The sequence below is a fragment of the Schistocerca nitens genome, chromosome 10, assembly GCF_023898315.1.
Source record: "Schistocerca nitens isolate TAMUIC-IGC-003100 chromosome 10, iqSchNite1.1, whole genome shotgun sequence".
Lineage (NCBI taxonomy): Eukaryota > Metazoa > Arthropoda > Insecta > Orthoptera > Acrididae > Schistocerca > Schistocerca nitens.
In genome coordinates this window covers 216,473,702-216,494,914 of record NC_064623.1, presented here as the reverse complement: position 1 = coordinate 216,494,914, position 21,213 = coordinate 216,473,702, and the positions used below count along the sequence as shown (strand labels likewise).

The window sequence follows — 21,213 nt, the reverse complement described above, 5'->3', positions numbered from 1 at the left end:
TACTTCTCGGTGCTGTTTAAAGCATATGTAAATAAACGATTCTTCTGCAAAAATGTCAAATTGCAGAAAATTATGCATGTGTGCTGAAATAACTTTTGTAAGACGTCAATTGTAATTAGTTATATAGTCTCACATTCAGTTCTCTGGCGAATAAAATTGTTTATTCCACAGAAAAAAATATTTCCTTTATGCCAAGATTCCCAACCTATCATTCATGAAATACCTTCTTGTGCCCATTACTTTACGTATGAGAGTCAAATCCAAGACATCTCAAAGTCATTTCATGCGTGATTACGTGTAGTGATGGGGAGCTCGTGAATGAGTCGTTCAAATGAACGCTTCACTTCAGTGAAGTGTGAACTAACCACTCAATTTCAATGAACTGGTACTTCAAACTCTTCACAGATAGCACACTCCACACTTTTTTCTAGTTCACTCACTCTCTTCCCCTCTCCCTCCCCCACTACATCGGCGCTACGTCGCTCACTTCACTTCAGTCCTCCCTCTGTTGCCTGTCGACGAATCGCGCGGAGTTTGTGGGGAACGATAGGTTTACGAGTGGTTTGGGTGGGTGAGGGGCGAGGGGAAGGCAGCGTCAGCTGCTACGTGCAGTGCTAACATTACTCGTGAAGTCGTGACTATTTGTGCAGCTATACTTCGCGTGAGCACGCACAGCCAACATGAAAATAAAAGGTTTGTTAATAACACTGAAAGAGGGATTTTACCTGAAATCGTAACAATGACTACAGGTGACAGTTTACGTTTTAAATCTGGAGGGTTATTATTCTCAACAAAAATAAAATCTACAGGAAAACTTCTGAATAATTACTTAACGTAGGTATATAGACTGTGACAGTGGTAAACATACTCATTCTATTTTGGATTAAATTTTACAAGGAACATAAAATTGGACTGCATTTCGTTGGTAGCCCTATTTTTCAGTTCATGAATACAACAAATAATATTTCATTTGGCAGATAAAGACTTTTTTGGACGCTTCATGAGAAAATTTCGAGCAAGATTAAATGTAATACCTTCCTTATATGTGACAGGCTTCTCTGTTTCTTTCCTTTGTCCCCTTCGACCATGCTCTATTTAAGTTAACTCAGACGCTGTAAGAGCGTAAAACGTTGCGTGCACGTTACTGCATAGTTCGGCCATCTGTTGGTAAAATTATGAAGTATTACGACGCTTCATTGTACGAGCGAGGCGAAGCGAGCGTAGCAGCGGCTGAGCGGCGAACTGGGCAACTTCGACAGGCTTCCGTACTTCACGAATGAACTACTTCATTTGAACGCTTCACGGCAAAGAGTGAAATGAATGAAGTAGTTCACTGGAATGAACGAGTTCGACCCATCTCTAATTACGTGCTATATTTGCAGGCGATCAAAACATAGTTATCATTTCGAGCCGCTAGATGTCACCGCTGTGCACTGTTGCTTCGTGCCAAGGTCTATACTTGTCTCTTACGGAACTAATGCAGTTTTGTGTAAATTTCTGCTATTATATTTATAGGCTATTAGGTTTAGTCCTTTTGATTTACTGTTATACACGCTCTGCCATCCAATGATTTTGACAGCATTTCGGCAATATAAGGAAAATTATTTCCGACACAACACAATCGATATACTCCACAAAAAATTTGAACCTGCTGAATTGCTACTTGCGATTACTAGCCGCGACTTGCCACTGACGTCGCAGCTAATTCCATAGCATGAAACTAGGTTTACAGAAAGCAGTACGAAATTAGGCCAACAGATGGCACACGGTGACTAATGTGAAATGCTACTTGTGACTGCTAATTGTGGCTCAAATCGCAATTAGATTCTGTGAAGTTGTTATTGCGATATATGTGACTTTTCATTCACTGTAATTTTTAACAGATACGCGATTTCCTGCCCACCAGCACTGCCGATAACACTCGTCCGCTTTAGCACATGGCATCTTCATGCGATAGTAGAAATCCATATAGTTCCGGCAGATAAAAACTGTGTGCCGGACCGGGATTCAAACCCGGTAACTTTGCCTTTCGCAGGCTAATGCTCCAACGACTGAGCTATCCGAAAACGACTCACGACCCGCCCTCACAGTCACAGCCCTTGCCAACGAAAGGTCTCACGATCGAATACTGGTCCGGCGCAGTTTCAGTGATGGAAATGGACCCAAAACGATCAATTCAGGCACACAACTTATCTAGCAGTTACTTTTATAAACTTATCTTCCCGTTAGCTTTGTAGGACTACGCTTGTTAATTGCTTTCCTAGGACATGTGACCTTGTTTTTCAAAACTGATTAGACTTACGGAGTAAACATTATCTATCACGAACATCGGCATGGTTTTGTTTTTCATCGATTACGATGCAGGTCTACCATAATGTTACAAAATCTATATGTTATTATGGGAAGTAATTTAAATATTTGTCATAGAAATGGTGGATAGTAACTGTTTATAGATGCAGTACACATGTCTTAAATTACACGTAATTTGCGGCACACCATGATGATGCACCACCGCTGCAGCAAAAACCGTAAATTTTTCTTTTAGTGTTGGTACCGGCGTAGTACATTTCGCATGAACGTAAAGTTTACATTGCAAGGTGTGTCAGCTGTTGCTGATTTTGAGAAATTTACGAATGGAAGTTTCGAACAAGTGCTCTTGATTTAAATTCGTAACATTCGCTTCGGATATGGTGAGTGTATGATAACTGTTGAATGGATTATGTGCACTCTCTATCGTTGGAAGTTACATTTTCCGGAACAGTTGTAAAAAGTGTCAGGCAGACTATACAAGGGCCATAAAAATTTTACTTTAAGCTAAGTTAGTAAGATAATGTGTGCATTACATGCTACAATCTAGGAGCGCATGGAACATGCAGTTATATAATACTATAATATGATTCATACAGCATATGTTTTCGCCCATTAACTTGTTCTCTATTGTCATCCCCATATATTGTGGAGTCCGTGCATATAATTTCAACTGGTGTATGGGTAGGATAAAATTATTTTTGTAACACGAGAAATAAAAATAATTTTATGCTACCCACACAGCATTTGAAATTATGTGCACGGACTCCACAGTATATTGGAATGACCATATGCAAGATGTTAATGGGCAAAATCGTATGTAATAGGAAGCACGAAATTTTAAAACCGAGGCTTCAGCGGATTCTGTGGAACAAATGCTACTATTCAATAAAAGAATTCGTAGAGGATGAAATGATCACTTGAGCAATGGGTAATTAAGTGTCAGATTTTATTGTATGCATGTGTAACAAAATTGTATTATAAAATTATTATTATGATGCTGTCTGTTAACATCATATGGTTTTGTTTATGGCGAAATTTTACCACAATTTGACGTGTGTCCTGTACCTGAATCAAATGATTCGGATTGTGTATGTTATGAGACAAATAAACCACAATTCACAATAAATATGTGATATTTGTTTTCGTATGAATTCCATCTCAACATTGGAAGACTTGAGGATTTTGAGTCATTGCTGTGCAATCTGGACTTTGTTTATTAATAAGCAGGTTGCCCAGTAATGTATTTGCCATATCTTGTGTTAGATCAGGAAAGGAATGAAATTTAATAAAAACATACTTAGTTAATTACATGTTGGCTCATCCATGCCAAGTGAACCAGTTTGTTTATTTATTGAGCAGCTTTGGTTGCACATATAAGGATCAGATCCAAACAAATATTTGCATTGTCAACTTTACAAAATAACACTCACATACACTACTTCATTATCACAGGTATAGCATTATTAAATACAATAACACCATACATAATGACACATTTTTCATCTACTGTATACTCAATCTTTACACAGTTTAATTCTGTTGTATCACACACAAGTACACATTTTGAATCTACTATTATTCTGACTATATACATTTTAATTTTATTACACTATACCCCTATTTGCTTTTTTTGTGTGTGTGGACTGTGAATTCATCGACTGAATAGAAAGGACATTCTACAAGATTGTTTTTATTGTTTGTTTAAATTTTTCTTTTAAGCTGATGTTTGTAATATGAAGTGGTAAATAGTTGAACAGTTATTGCCATATAAGCAAAGTTTTATCCACATTTACCTGTGTTTTGTTGAACACCTAATTTTATACAGTTTCCAGTAGCATGGCTATGTATGTCTTCATTTTTAATGAGTTTGTTTTATTTTTGCCCATGAAAAAGTAGTATTTTGTATGTATACATATTGTAAGTTAGAATTTTAAGTGGGTGTGTTTTTTTTTTTTTTTTTTTCATAGTGGCTTGCAGCTGTTTGTTTTCTTGCACTAGCCATTATACTGGTTGCTAATTGAGAAATATACCAGCCACGTAACATAATCTGTTATTAGTGTAATAATGATTAACAACGAACAAATGTCGTGGATCTTTGTCTGCTAGTTATGGTGGCAATCTATGGTGAACCCTAAGAATTTTGTGTTTTAAATGACATTTATATTGAGTGTCTTCAGTTACGAGAATTCCTCTATTTTTTTCTGTTATTGTTTGTGAACAATATTGCTTTAGTTTTCTCATTATTTATGATTAGCCTATTGGTATCTAGCCACTGAGTGAGAGACTCAATTTTCATTGTGATTTCTGATATTGTATCCTGTAAATTTTTGTCAGTGGTGGTCATGCTTGTGGTAGGCCTATTACGTAAAAACAAAAAAAGGTACATGTCACTTGTTTATAGATAAATCATTTATAAACAACGGGAACAACAGAAGTCCTAATATGCTACCTTGCGGTAGACTGTGACTTACTTTCTCGAAATGCTGACAAATATTTCTTTTGTTTGGATTGCAGTTCTGCTGATTGTTTTGATTTGCAGATATGATATAGTGATATCGAGAGCTGTTCCTCTAATCCCTTAGTGGTCAAGTTTCCTTATTAAAATGTCATAGTCAACTAGGTTGAGAGGTTTAGGTAAGTCGCAAAATATATTGAGGACTTTGGCCTTTATCTAACACCACTGAGATTATATTTATACATTCAAATGTAACGGAAACTACAGATTTTTCCTTTCTGGAACCCAAACTGCCTACCATTTATGGTTCTATTTGTTTCAAAAATTCAACAAAAATCTAATGTAGGTTATTTTTTTCAATAACTTTTGAAAAAATGGGTCACAGACTAACTGGTCTGTAGTTGTTAGAGCACATTAGATCTCCCTCTTTGTACAACAGCAAGATACTAGCTGGAAAATACCCTCCTTCAGACGTGAATTAACAAAACGGCAAAGCGGTTTGGCCATTTCATGTGTTGTTAACATCAATATTTTATTCGAAAACTCATTTATGTCACTGGAGGTATTATTATCTTTTTTTAATGACTTTAAGTCTCTCTTGCTCTGTTGTCAGGTACACATATCTGAGCGACTGGTGGGGTCTTGCTTATTTTTAAGTAGCTGCAGGTCTTGTAGAGGATCACTTTTGTTGTTTTGTGTCGTGCTCTGATATATGTTTGTAAAGTATCTGTTGAACCTTCTAATTAATTTATTGTTCACTTTGAACTTCAGGCTTTTGCTAATATTGTCTAACAGTTTTCCTATGTCTCTGTTAATCATCTTTAATGTGCTTCTGAGTTTGTTCGATGACTGGGCAATGGTGTTTCGCAGCTTCTTTTTTTTTCATTTGTAGCCTTTAAGATTTGTTGTAAATCATCTTGTAAGATGAATAATATTCATGCAAGAGGTCATGCCTTTGTGGATTTTTGCTAATATTATAAAGGTGTTTTGGTTTTTTACAGTTCTGAAGTGAACCCTTTGTACTCCGTGGCACATGCCGACCCCCCCCCCCCCCCCTTTTTTTTTCACTATTCTTGTTTGACTTGATAGGCACTCGTCTGTTGTTTTTAAGCAAATGTCCAGTAAAAGGTTATATTTATCATTTATATTATCAGAAAGGTACAATTCTGGCCAATGTTCATTTTCCCTTTTTTCATGCTTATGTGTGTGTGTGAGAGAAACATTATTGAGTAACTACCATCATAGAATATTTTAATTTATAGTCTGTGAATTACGGTCTGACTGATTCGTTTCATTTGTCAGGCAATCATACCTATTGAACTCAACATCTATAATTATAAAATCAATAGCAGGCTGTATGTTGTTGCTTATTGTAGCAAAACTTTGAACAGTATTTCAGAAACCATATGTTGTAAATGACTGCAGTAATTCTTGTACATACTATTCTGCAGTTTTGTGTGGCATTTTGCAGATATGCAAATAAGGAACCTATTATCAGTTCAGCCAAACAGCATCTCTTATTTGTGAGTATTCTAGATGATGATATTGTCTTCATGCCTGAGTAATTTTTTATAAAATACGTAGAAATTTTGATGCCATATTGTGAAATATTACCACCACTTTCTCCCACCCTAAACCAGTCTTTAATCTGATAACTATACATCTTATACAAAAAATTCTATTATTGTCACTGTTAACATATTTTGAACCTGACTAAATCATCATCCTCAAGGCTGAAACTGTTTTTGTATCAGAAAGGACTTCTTGTCATCTTGACAGGCATTGTGTGCATATCACTGTACTGTTTAAGCTTCCTTGCTTTTTTACCTTTTTGGTTGAAGTGATATATTCAGAAGCCAGCTCTTGGTACCAACCAACATTTTGGAGGGAGTGTTAACATTTGCAAAGCTCAGAATTTGAAGTACTTCTTTTTTTACTCACTTAACAAGTCATCACAATCAAATCAGCATTACTAATCATTAGTATTTTGTCTGTGGCTTAAACCCATCCGGAATAGGACCACAAATTTCACTTTGTATTTGGCAAGTTTTTTTTTTTTTCCCCCATCAGTCTACTGACTGGTTTGATGCTGCCCGCCACGAATTCCTTTCCTGTGCTAACCTCTTCATCTCAGAGTAGCACTTGCAACCTACGTCCTCAATTATTTGCTTGACGTATTCCAATCTCTGTCTTCCTCTACAGTTTTTGCCCTCTAGTACCATGGAAGTCATTCCCTCATGTCTTAGCAGATGTCCTATCATCCTGTCCCTTCTCCTTATCAGTGTTTTCCACATATTCCTTTCCTCTCCGATTCTGCATAGAACCTCCTCATTCCTTACCTTATCAGTCCACCTAATTTTCAACATCCGTCTATAGCACCACATCTCAAATGCTTCGATTCTCTTCTGTTCCGGTTTTCCCACAGTCCATGTTTCACTACCATACAATGCTGTACTCCAGACGTACATCCTCAGAAATTTCTTCCTCAAATTAAGGCCGGTATTTGATATTAGTAGACTTCTCTTGGCCAGAAATGCCTTTTTTGCCATAGCGAGTCTGCTTTTGATGTCCTCCTTGCTCCGTCCGTCATTGGTTATTTTACTGCCTAGGTAGCAGAATTCTTTAACTTCATTGGCTTCGTGACCATCTATCCTGATGTTAAGTTTCTCGCTGTTGGCAAGTATTGCTCTTTATGTAGCCATGTGAATATTATTTTGAAACTTTTTACAATTTTGTAGGAAAATGGGCAAGACTTTGGACAGTATAATTGACTCTTTCTGCAGGTTCCATTTGTTAATCACTACCATCTGAAGCCTCCGAGGAGAATGACAGAGTAGCAGGTTTTTTGTGAACCGCATTCTGACTTATTTTCCACAGTTTAGTGAGTTATCTTAATTAACCTACTTTTACTTGATCAAAAACACTTAAACCATTTGATGACTTTTTTTTATTTTATTTTTTCCCTTCTTCAAAAGAGCTGCACAGTGCTTTTGGAGGGACTCAAACTGAACAAGAAGCAAATCTTTATATTAGAAGCATATCACCGAACATGTTTCACCATCTCAATCAGGGTGTACTTTCAACGGCCATTGTTGATTAGGCTGGACTTTGTTCAGGTATTGTAATGCATTTTTATAGCAATTGAGAATGCTTTGATGCTACTCTGAATTGTCCAAACATTCAGTTGTGTAAAATGGTAAAGTGAGGGCCAACATTTCAATCCAACTGTGAAACACGAAGTAATTTTTAGTATATTAGAAAAGTTCTGGTAGAATGTAAATTATTTAGAAGTAAAGATGACCATTCACTGAGTAGCAGAAGTGTTAAGCCATTGACAGGCACACACAAAACAAAAAGAAAACTTGCTAGCTTTCAGAATGAATCCTTTGTCGAGGTAGAGTGCAAATACACACACAAAACACACTAGCAAGTTTTCTTTGTCTTTAGTGTGTGCCCGTTGATGGCTTAATGCTTCTGATATTTGAGGAGTGGTCCCCTTTAGGCTACTCCTAAATTATTTACAAAATAATTTTAGACATCCTTGTGATATACCACTTTGAATTTACCTATTAAAGAAAACAGTCATATTTTTTTCTAATCTTAACAATTCATTTGCTGTAAAGGAGCTAAGACTGTCTAATTTCTTGGTTATATTTACCATCTATACTTTTTTCCCGCGTGGAATGTTTCCCTATTATATTCATATCATTAATTTCTTGGTTACAATTTAAAAGAAAGGAAAAATAAAAGAACACTCGCCAATAGGTATACAAGTATACTTCTTTACATACTATACACACCCACACACGCAATTTGTAGACACGTACCTGCTAATGTGTTTTGCATTTTAATTGTTGGTGGCAGCTGTTGGACCAGTCTTCCACCAAAAATTATACCACCACATACGTTAGCCAGTGTTGTGTAAATGACCCTGTGTGGATGGTTCCAGTACCTGCATAAGTTTATTTTATATGAATAATTTATAGTTTACGTTTATGATGTTCTCCTTTTTGGCTCTATCCAATATCATAATAATGTCTTGGCTATGAGTAGATATGGGTAAAAAGAAAAAAAAAATTAAGGAAATAGACAAAATTACATAACCTAAAAGTTACAAAAGGGTATAAAAATTAAATATGAGAACAGTTTATGAATATTTGGAAGTAGAATTTTGAAGATCTTTTTTAAAAATCTTATCATACTGTCCCCAAAACAAACAGAAAATGTTTTCTAATACAGAAACACTTGCTCTTTCTAACGGAAAAAATTAAGAAAATAAATGTTAATATCTAGCAATGCTGTTGTTGTTGTTGTTTTCAGTCCTGAGACTGGTTTGATGCACCTCTCCATGCTACTCTATCCTGTGCAAGCTTCTTCATCTCCCAGTACCTACTGCAGCCTACATCCTTCTGAATCTGTTTAGTGCATTCATCTCTTGGTCTCCCTCTACAATTTTTACCCTCCATGCTGCCCTCCAGTACTAAATTGGTGATCCCTTGATGCCTCAGAACATGTCCTATTAACCGATACCTTCTTCTAGTCAAGTTGTGCCACAAACTCCTCTTCTCCCCAATTTTATTCAATACCTCCTCATTAGTTATGTGATCTACCCATCTAATCTTCAGCATTCTTCTGCAGCACCACATTTCGAAAGCTTCTATTCTCTTCTTGTCTAAACTATTTATCGTCCACGTTTCACTTCCCTACATGGCTATACTCCATACAAATACTTTCAGAAACAACTTCCTGACACTTAAATCAATACTCGATGTTAACAAATTTCTCTTCTGCAGAAACGCTTTCCTTGCCATTGCCAGTCTACATTTTATATCCTCTCTACTTCGACCATCATCAGTTATATTGCTCCCCAAATAGCAAAACTCCTTTACTACTTTAAATGTCTCATTCCCTAATCTAATTCCCTCAGCATCACCTGACTTAATTTGACTACATTCCATTATCCTCATTTTGCTTTTGTTGATGTTCATCTTATATCCTCCTTTCAAGACACTGTCCATTCCGTTCAACTGCTCTTCCAAATCCTTTGCTGTCTCTGACATAATTACAATGTCATCGGCGAACCTCAAAGTTTTTATTTCTTCTCCATGGATTTTAATACCTACTCGGAACTTTTCTTTTGTTTCCTTTAGTGTTTGCTCAATATGCACATTGAATAGCATTGGGGAGAGGCTACAACCCTGTCTCACTCCCTTCCCAACCACTGCTTCCGTTTCATGCCCCTTGACTCTTATAACTGCCATCTGCTTTCTGTACAAACTGTAAATAGTCTTGTGCTCTCTGTATTTTACCCCTGCCACCTTCAGAATTTGAAAGAGAGTATTCCAGCAACATTGTCAAAAGCTTTCTCTAAGTCTACGAATGCTACAAACGTAGGTTTGCCTTTCCTAAATCTTTCTTCTAAGATAAGTCGTAGGGTCAGTATTGCCTCACGTGTTCCAACATTTCTACGGAATCCAAACTGATCTTCACCGAGGTTGGCTTCTACAATTTTTTCCATTCGTCTGTAAAGAATTCGCGTTAGTATTTTGCAGCTGTGACTTATTAAACTGATAGTTCGGTAATTTTCACATCTGTCAACACCTGCTTTCTTTGGGATTGGAATTATTATGTTCTTCTTGAAGTCTGTGGGAATTTCGCCTGTCTCGTACGTCTTGCTCACCAGATAGTAGAGTTTTGTCAGGAATGGCTCTCCCAAGGCTATCAGTAGTTCTAATGAAATGTTGTCTACTCCTGGGGACTTGTTTCAACTCTGGTCTTTCAGTGCTCTGTCAATATGGCATCAAATTGATAAAAAATTATCCGCATCTTTACACATTAGTACTTCCTAGAATATTCACAAGTAGTTGCTGCAGTTTAGTAGAACTGATTATAAGGAACCTTTCTGTGAACATAACTAAAATGCACTCAATTAGCTTTTTTCAAATACTGTCACAAAATTGTTGAAAAATGGTTGCAGTTATTAGTTTCCCAACTTTGACATTATGTAGCTCAAAGATGGTGTTTTTGTGGAATTGACCTAGAACATTACTCCATATTTATTTATTTTTGCCCATGGGCTGGACTATAGCTGATAATTTCCAACTGAGAATATGGCGTGTGTCATACAATTTTATATATACATCAAATGTGCAGTGAAGAAAACAAGGATAAATTTTATTGACACACATGAGATTATTACATATTTTTTGTTATAATATAATAGGTAATATTCACTTTGACACTTAATCATCATCATCATAGTCCCCCTTATAAAATTCCTCCATGATCCCCTATTCAGTGCTAACATTGGTGCCTCTTCTGATGTTAAACCTATTACTTCAAAATCATTCTTAACCGAATCCAGGTACCTTCTCCTTGGTCTGCCGTGACTCCTCCTACCCTCTACTGCTGAACCCATGAGTCTCTTGGGTAACCTTGCTTCTCCCATGCGTGTAACATGACCCCACCATCTGAGCCTGCTCGCCCTGACTGCTACATCTATAGAGTTCATTCCCAGTTTTTCTTTGATTTCCTCATTGTGGACACCCTCCTGCCATTGTTCCCATCTACTAGTACCTGCAATCATCCTAGCTACTTTCATATCCGTAACCTCAACCTTGTTAATAAGGTAACCTGAATCCACCCAGTTTTCGCTCCCATACAACAAAGTTGGTCGAAAGATTGAACGGTGCACAGATAACTTAGTCTTGGTATTGACTTCCTTCTAGCAGAAGAGAGTAGATCGTAGCTGAGCGCTCACTGCATTAGCTTTGCTACACCTTGCTTCCAGTTCTTTCACTATGTTGCCATCCTGTGAGAATATGCATCCTAAGTACTTGAAACCGTCCACCTGTTCTAACTTTGTTCCTCCTATTTGGCACTCAGTCCGTTTATATTTCTTTCCCACTGACATTACTTTCGTTTTGGAGATGCTAATCTTCATACCATAGTCCTTACATTTCTGATCTAGCTCTGAAAATATTACTTTACAAACTTTCAATCGAATCTGCCATCACAACTAAGTCATCCGCATATGCAAGACTGCTTATTTTGTGTTCACATATCTTAATCTCACCCAGCCAGTCTATTGTTTTCAACATATGATCCATAAATAATATGAAGAACAGTGGAGACAGGTTGCAACCTTGTCTTACCCCTGAAACTACTCTGAACCATGAACTCAATTTATCGTCAACTCTAACTGCTGCCTGACTATCCATGTAAAGATCTTTAATTGCTTACAAAAGTTTGCCTCCTATTCCATAATCTCGTAGAACAGACAATAACTTCCTCCTAGGAACCCGGTCATATGCCTTTTCTAGGTCTATAAAGCATAGATACAATTCCATGTTCCACTCGTAACACTTCTCCATTACTTGCCGTAAGCTAAAGATCTGGTCCTGACAACATCTAAGAGGCCTAAACCCACACTGATTTTCATCCAATTGGTCCTCAACTAATACTCGCACTTTCCTTTCAACAATACCTGAGAAGATTTTACCCACAACGCTGATTAAAGAGATACCTCTGTAGTTGTTACAATCTTTTCTGTTTCCATGTTTAAAGATTGGTGTGATAACTGCTTTTGTCCAGTCGGATGGAACCTGTCCCGACTCCCAGGCCATTTCAGTTATCCTGTGTAGCCATTTAAGGCCTGACATTCCACTGTATTTGACGAGTTCCGACTTAATTTCATCCACCCCAGCTGCTTTATTGCACTGCAATCTATTGACCATTTTCTCCACTTCCTCAAATGTGATAGTATTTCCATCATCATTCCTATCCCATTCTACCTTGAAATCTGAAACATTACTGATCGTATTTTCACCTACATTGAGCAACTCTTCAAAATATTCCCTCCATCTGCCCAAGGCATCCACAGGATTCACCAGCAGTTTTCCTGACCTGTCCAAAATACTTGTCATTTCCTTCTTACCTCCCTTTCGAAGACTGCTAACTACACTCCAGAATGTTTTTCCAGCAGCTTGACCCAAAGTCTCCAACCTGTTTCCAAAGTCTTCCCAAGATTTCTTCTTGGATGCTGCAATTATCTGTTTGGCTTTGTTTCTTTCTTCAACATAACTTTCTCTGTCTACCTGAGTTCTAGTATGTAGCCATTTTTGTAACGCCTTCTTTTTCCTTTTACAGGCTGCCTTGACTGTGTAATTCCACCAAGCTGTTTGCTTCATCCTACTTTTACACACTACTGTTCCAAGACATTCTTTAGCCACTTCTAGTACTGTGTCCCTGTACCTTGTCCATTCCTTTTACAGTGACTGTAATTGACTACATTCAACTAACTGGTACCTTTCTGAGATCACTGTTATGTACTTGTGCCTGATTTCCTTATCCTGAAGTTTCTCCACTCTTATCCTCCTACATATGGACCTGACCTCCTGCACTTTCGGCCTCACAATCCCAATTTCACTGCAGATTAAATAATGATCAGTGTCATCAAAGAATCCCCTGAGTACACGTGTGCCCCTCACAGCCTTCCTGAATTCCTGATCTGTTATTATATAGTCAATGATAGATCTGGTTCCCCTGCCTTCCCAAGTATACCGGTGAATGTTCTTATGTTTAAAAAAGGAGTTTGTGATTACTAAGCCCATACTGGCACAGAAATCCAAGAGTTGTTTCCCGTTCCTGTTGACCTCCATATCCTCTCCAAATTTCATACCCTTCTGTTCGATTTCCAATCCTGGCGTTAAAATCACCCATGAGCAGAACACTGTCCTTGTCCTTTACTCTAACAACTACATCACTGAGGGCGTCATAAAACTATCAATCTTATCTTGATCTGTCCCTTCACAATGCGAATATACTGACACAATCCTAATTTTCTTGCTAGACACTGTCAAATCTATCCACATCAGTTGTTCGTTTACATACCTTATTGCAACTACACTGGGTTCCATTTCTTTCCTGGTGTAAAGCCCTACACCCCATTGTGCTATTCCTGCTTTGACTCCTGACAGGTAGAACTTGTATTCTCCCACTTCGTCTTCTTTCTCACCCCTTACCCGAATGTCACTAACAGCTAAAACGTCCAGCCCCATCTTACTTGCAGCCTCTGCCAGCTCTACCTTCTTCCCAGAGTAGCCCCCATTGATATTAATAGCTCCCCATCTCATTACCATTTGTTTGCCAAGTCGTATCTTAGGAGTCACTGGTTTGTCAGTTAGAGGTGGGACTCTGTCACCTCCAAAGGTCTGAGGCATTTTGCTTTGATTGTTGGCAGCATCATATTTAAAGTACCAGGGAAGCAGGTTGCTAGCCTTACTTGCCCCGAGTCCCATTGGGTTTTACCCCTAACAGTTGAGGGACTAACCGGTGGATTTGGTAGTCTTTGCCGTATGAGCACAAAGGTGACCACGACTCAGAATATGTCCGAGATGCCCAGCCTTATTCCAAAGTTACTGGTATCCCGACTGTCATGACCACTTACTTGGCCACTCATATGTTGCCCGTGGTTCATGAACTAGGACATTACTACAGGAACCCACACCATGAACCACTTTGACACTTAATATTCACTCATATTGTATATACATTTGACACTTAATATTCACTCATATTGTATATACATTTCTCTGTAAGAAAAACGTAATTGCTGCTGCTGCTGTCTTCAGTCCAAAGACTAATTTGATGTATCTCTCTGTGTTACTCTATCCTGTGCAAGCCTCTTCATCGTCAAAAATTGACTGAAACTTACATCCTTCTGAATCTGTTTACTGTATTCGTCTCTTCATCTCCCTCTGCAATTTTTATCCCCCCACACTTTCCTCCAGTACTAAACTGGTGATCCTTTAATGTTTCAAAGTGTGTCCCATGAACCGACCCTTTCTTCTAGTGTGGTTGTGCCACAAATTTCTTTTTGCCCCAGTTCCATTCAGTACCTCTTCACTAGTGAAGTGATCTACCCACCTGATCTTCACCAAATTCAAAGAGCTTCTATTCCCTCCTCGTCAAAAATGTTTATCATTCATGTTTCACTTCCATACATGGCTACACTCCACATAAATACTTTCAGAAAAGACTTTCCGACATTTAAATGGTTAGTACATCTTTATTTAGGTGTTGTTTATAACTTACTGTCACCACCCTAATATTCTGTTATATGTACAGCGAGTACACTGTCAAAACTTTATTGCGTACAAAACTTGTCTGCAAGTTTGTCTGGGTGGTATTTTTGCCATACATGTTACTGCTCTTTCCTGAATGGTAAGTGTTCTTTGTAAGCTGCTATCTCCATCTTATGCATTACCCTCTATACCAATTGAGTAGGACAGATGTGGGAACACAAGTCCATGGTACATTGTCCTGAGTACTGTATCATCCACGACTTTTGCAGTGTTGTGCATGAGGAAAATCTGTTTATCTTTTTACAAAGTAAATCTGTATGCTCCCCATGTCAAATTGTACATTTGTTACATTTACCAAAAATTGTGTGCCATGTACTTCTTTAATTGCCTCACCATTTAATATTTACATCATACAATTCACTCTGTTTAGTTTGGAACATTACATACACTATTTTAGACTGATCTATAAAAAGATTTTTTTTACTATATATATATTTGCAGCTTCAGTATTTAGGAGTGCTTCCTTTCCACCTCCTCCCTCATCTTAGTTGCACATATAATTGTAGTCTCATTAGCATACATTGTAAGTTTCTGTTTTATATGTTCTGGGCAATCTTTTGTGTAGATTATTGCCCTGAGCGTGGAACCTTTTGGCACGCAATGTCCGTCAGTTTGCATTTCAGATCTGTAATCTGCAATGTGGCATGGTACAAATGACATACAATGTGGCGTGGTACAAATGACATAAACAAGTGAAAGTATGCAGCATCAGCTAATTTTATAATAGTTTCATCCCTAAAATCAGCAATTAAATATCGAGCAAGAGTTGCTGAATTCAAGTGTTGAGAAGATGTATATGTGATTTCTGATTCATGTTTTAATCAAATGGAGTCCTGTTGGGTGTGGTTATGATGCTTGCATCATCACCTAAGAGCAATATTTCTGGTTTACTAGTGTAATACAGTAGACCGTAATATGTATAACAAGAACAGAAGCATCATGAGATCTGCGTGAGCTATCTAACGCGATTCTTTACTTCCTATCAGTTAAATAAGTGAACCACGTACTCAGTGTGTATCAAAGACCAAAAGTTGCTCCGAAAGAATGTTGTCATTTACACAGACAAGTAGTTTAGATGAATGAACTAAAATTCTGATACTTAAAATTGTATCATTCAGATACTTTGCTACATGCTTTTTGAAATTGTAGGTGATGTATTCAGTGGAGAGCCCTTTGTGGAATCCAAATTGTGAATGACACAGAAATTTTTATTTGCAGATATGCGCAACCATTCAGAGCTACACTACCTTCTCCAAAACATTTGAGAAATAAGTTAAGTGATAGATATCAATATCTATTGCACTCTTCTTAAATAGGGGCTAACAATGGCATTCTTTAGTCTGTATAAAAAGATAGATGGTAAAAGTAATGCATTAAATATATGGCCGAGTACAGAAGCTATATCAGAAGATTTTGTCTAATATTTTGCTTGAAATGTTATCAACCACATAATAATTTTTGCATTTAAGAGGGTTAATTATTTCCTTGGAAGGAGTTGGAGTGATTTTGAATTGATAGAATGTCTGTGGCACAAGTTGTTGCTTATAGCATTCTAGGATGCTTTTATTATTTTTTTTTCCTTCCATCACCCTTTTTGTTTGTTGCTCAGTGATTGAACCAATTTACATTTGTCACATGATCTCACTTTGAACTCGTGCATTAAAAAGCTAATACGAATAACAGGGGCAGTTAGAACAGTTTAATATTTTCTCATTAAGATAAGTGAATATTTTTCCACTTATTTCAGTTTGCCGTCTTTTCATTCTGCAGTCATTGTTCTCAATGTCCAGTTGTCAACGATTATTCCTTGCTGCAAGTTATTACCATTGCAAGAAAATTGGTTAACATGTGACAGTGAGCTCTTTGTGGCCTATAGCTCCCATCAAAAAGTTTAGGCACATGATTCAACGTAGACATTTAACCATTTTTGTATACTGTAAGCCACTCGTGTTTGCCTTCTGTCGGCAGTCGGGCAAGGCATCACTGTGCTAGTTGTGACATTTGGAGGTTGCGGTACTCACTGCAGATATTCAGCATGCTAATAGTGAACATAGTGGCCTAGCAAATGCTCTGTGTCTTTGATGCCACTGTGAAGGAACTTGACCAGCTAGCACATACCGACTCTCAGGAAAGTGACAATGAACTAAAGGCTTACAGTTCCTACTTCAAAAACTGTGCTCAAATGTAGCACTATATTGCAAAATTTCAACATAACAAGTGCAACTGTTTGATATAGTGGATTTACACCTGCCCTCTCTTGTCTACGAGTAAAGGCTGCAATGTGATAAGTGATAAGGCATTTGTTTGACCAAATATCAAAAAGGATTGTGAGTCATTTGTGCGCCAGATCAGTGCTCACCAGTGCAACAAAGTAACTTGGCACATTATAGTTTCTACTCAGCTCCTTCATTCCACTGACTGTAAGATCTGAGTATGTCTGCACTGATCTCATTGGATGTTTCTGACAATCACCAGGGTACCAGTACAACCTCCCAGACTGTTTATCTGATTGGCTTGAAGCCTACCCAATGAGAGATGCATCAGTGACAACTGTAGTCACAACCTTCTTTTGTGGGAATACCTCATTAACCACAACTTCTGCAATTTGTCAGGATACTTAGACCCGCAGATGTAAATTGTGCTTAACTCTAATGTATGTATTAATCAGAACTTGACTTTGCCAGTAAATAGACAGCTGATAGGTGTCTGTGTTAAGGAAATGCTGTTTTTGAAGTATTAAACGAAAACAGATGATGAGTAGTATAAGAAAAAGAGCAGCAGTTTTTTTTTTATAAAGTCACTGTTTCTTTTTTGCTAATGTAGGTATACGTTGTGCATCCAGAAAGTACAAGTCGACCAGAATATTATTGCACCTTGGAATGAAGGTGCCTCAGTTTGTTTATTGTGAGTTTTTGTTGTGATATTTCATGAAGATACACTGAACCACTTGATAGTATATACACAACTGTCTTGGAATTATTCACAGTGCATTACGTTTTCCTTAGTCACCACTTTACTTGTTTACTGTAACGTCACCATGAGTCTGTTATAACAGCCATGGGAGGCCAAGTAAAATAATATTGTGGCTGGATAATAGGTTTTGATGGCTGATAAAGAAGACAAAAAACATCACTAAGTAAGAAACATTTATTGGACTGCCTATGTAGGTACACTGGCTTTTTCTCAACACGGTCATCACTATTGTAGAGCCATTTATTGTACTGCTACAGCATCAGTTGTATGCGCTTGTAATACGAGTCTGCTGCCAATGCGCGGAGCCACAAAATCACTTGATTGCATCTCTGTTGTGGAAACATTTTCCTGCTGGACAAAGCTTTGTGAGACAGAAGAGATGAAAGCCACATGGGGCATAGTTGAGGCTGTAGGGTGGATTGTCGAAGATCTCCCATCCAACTGTTTCGACACATATCGTGTGGTATTGGCTGTTTGGGGTCTTACGTTGTCATGAACAAGCATAATGCCTCTTGTCAACATTCCACATATCTTGTTCTGTATCACCCTTGTGAGTTTTTTCAGTGCCTAACAGTGCCGATCATTTTCTTTTTACTTTTTTTTTTTATACAGAGACTGTCTGCTTGAATTTGGTGTCCACTGGTTAACCACTATGTTGCCAATGTAGGGATTGTTATTTTGCTTCTGATGGGGAATGTGAGACCCACATTTCATCCCCAGTGGCAGCATGGTCAAGGAACTTTGTCCCCTTTCTCCATGTACTGCAGTAGGAATGTCAATGCTGTGGCAATACTTTTGTTTTCTGTCTTCACCTGTCAGTTGCCTTCTGTCTTCATCTGTCAGTTGCCTTGGCACCCACCTTGCACACACTTTATGAAAACCAAGCCACTGAGAAACAATTTAATGTGACCGTGAGTGAGACATCTGGGGGAATTGATAAGAGAATTTTGAAATTGTAAAGCACCAATTCTGCAAAATTGCTTGCCGCACTGGTGTCACTGGGGTCGGTCTTGCCTCCACCCTCGTGTGACCGTACTGTCACTCATAGTGTCTTGTCTGTGAAACATTGGCTATGGATCTCTGCTGAAGATTGTTTCAGAACATACAAAAATTGGATAATTGCATGAGCCTCGCAGTTGGTGGGAGACAGAATCAGAGCAGTCATTTTATCACAGCACTGTGCAGTAATCACTGCTGCCACAAGAATGAAAGTGCACTGCATTTCTCCCTTGTACCTCCTCTCTGGTCCATTGCGTGTGCATTCTTATCCAGCTGCTCATGCCATCTCTGGATGCGATTGGAACTTACTTTTTGAATGTACCTCATTAAAGCAATCTAGTTGTAATTACCATAATTGTAAGTTTGAGTAGATTATTGCTGGTCAATTTGTTGTTAATATACCTTACAGAAGTAATCAGCAGTTGCTAGTTATGCCTCGTAAGATACAACTTTGACTCATTCAACATCCTTGAAGAGTTTCCTTCATTATGGTATTTACAGAACACGATGAATGAGTGAATCTTCTTTCTGATGACTTTTGGTCTTCTTTATGTTTCTGATTACTTTTATTTGGCTTGTTCTTTTCTTACAGGAATCTACAGGAGAGGCAGAGGCAGTTTCGGCATACGATGAAATTGACATCAAAGAGGAACCAGTATGTAATATTAATGCAAATACTCATATTCATTTTTGTGTAGCAATTGTGGCAATAAAGTCTGTGCATTGCATTTGTGTGGGCCAAATTTCCGGATGCAGAGTGTGTGTGTGTGTGTGTGTGTGTGTGTGTGTGTGTGTGTGTGTCCCAAATTTCTGATGTATTTATTTTTACCACCCCTCACTAGTAATTTTTTGTTGGCTGTGGCATGCTGTAGTTATGGTCGCAACCAACCCACCTCCACCACACATTACTCATTTAACAACATGACTGCCAGATTACAGTTTACCATTTTTAATTATTGAGTTACATCATTATATCTCCTAATCCATCCAGCCCTCTTCCATAGATCTGTCTTGTTTACTTTCTTCAAGAAGTGCTAGTTATGCAAGGTATGAAAGGAGAATTTCTGTGAAGTTTGGACTTTAGGAGATATGGCACCAGTAAACATGAAGCTCTCTGTGCTCTGTTTCTACTGAAGTCTATGTCTTTCATCACTATATGTAATGAACACAATGAAAATTTGCTTCCTTCAAAAAAATCGTCTTTCTGAAGGTGACACAAGTAATTTAGACAGTGGTATGTTCCCTTCTCTTATAATAGCTATACATATGACGACAAATAGCACCACGTTGTCCTCGATGGTGAGTGTTCATCGGAGGTGAGGGTATCATCTGGAGTGCCCCAGGGAAGTGTGGTAGGTCTGCTGTTGTTTTCTACTTACATAAATGATCTTTTGGATAGGGTGGATAGCAATGTGCGGCTGTTTGCTGATGATGCTGTGGTGTACGGGAAGGTGTCGTCGTTGAGTGACTGTAGGAGGATACAAGATGACTTGGACAGGATTTGTGATTGGTGTAAAGAATGGCAGCTAACTCTAAATATAGATAAATGTAAATTAATGCAGATGAATAGGAAAAAGAATCCTGTAATGTTTGAATACTCCATTAGTAGTGCAGCGCTTGACACAGTCATGTTGATTAAATATTTGGGCGTAACATTGCAGAGCGATATGAAGTGGGACAAGCATGTAATGGCAGTTGTGGGGAAGGTGGATAGTCGTCTTCTGTTCATTGGTAGAATTTTGGGAAGGTGTGGTTCATCTGTAATGGAGACTGCTTATAAAACACTAATACGACATATTCTTGAGTACTGCTCGAGCGTTTGGGATCCCTATCAGGTCGTATTGAGGGAGGGCATAGAATCAATTCAGAGGCGGGCTGCTAGATTTGTTACTGGTAGGTTTGATCATCACGTAAGTGTTACGGAAATGCTTCAGGAACTCGGGTGGGTGTCTCTGGAGGAAAGGAGGCGTTCTTTTCGTGAATCGCTACTGTGGAAATTTAGACAACCAGCATTTGAGGCTGACTGCAGTACAGTTTTACTGCCGCCAACTTATATTTCGCGTAAAGACCACAAAGGTAAGATAAGAGAGATTAGGGCTCGTACAGAGGCATATAGGCAGTCATTTTTCCCTCGTTCTGTTTGGGAGTGGAACAGGGAGAGAAGATGCTAGTTGTGGTACGAGGTACCCTCCGCTACGCACCGTATGTTGGATTGCAGAGTATGTATGTAGATGTAGATGTAGATCTTTCTCGAAATCGTCCAAAGCTGTCACTTGCTTTTTCCTTGGCTGCTTCTTTCCTGATGTGTCTACCTTGTTGTGCCACTGTTAC

The 21,213-nt window shown here is 38.2% G+C and overlaps 1 protein-coding gene across 4 annotated transcripts in view; it reads left to right on the top strand.

Annotated features, from left to right (window-relative positions):
• Positions 1–21,213, top strand: part of LOC126210109 (zinc finger protein 501-like) — a 366,536-nt gene that overhangs the window by 199,020 nt on the left and 146,303 nt on the right. For 3 of the 4 annotated variants that reach the window (XM_049939250.1, XM_049939251.1, XM_049939249.1), the window contains exon 7: positions 19,475–19,537. In XM_049939250.1, the coding sequence (XP_049795207.1) occupies positions 19,475–19,537 (63 nt within the window). Of the gene's footprint in view, positions 1–1,980; positions 2,691–19,474; positions 19,538–21,213 lie in introns of those variants that run through there. The other variant, XM_049939248.1, reaches the window with a different exon arrangement.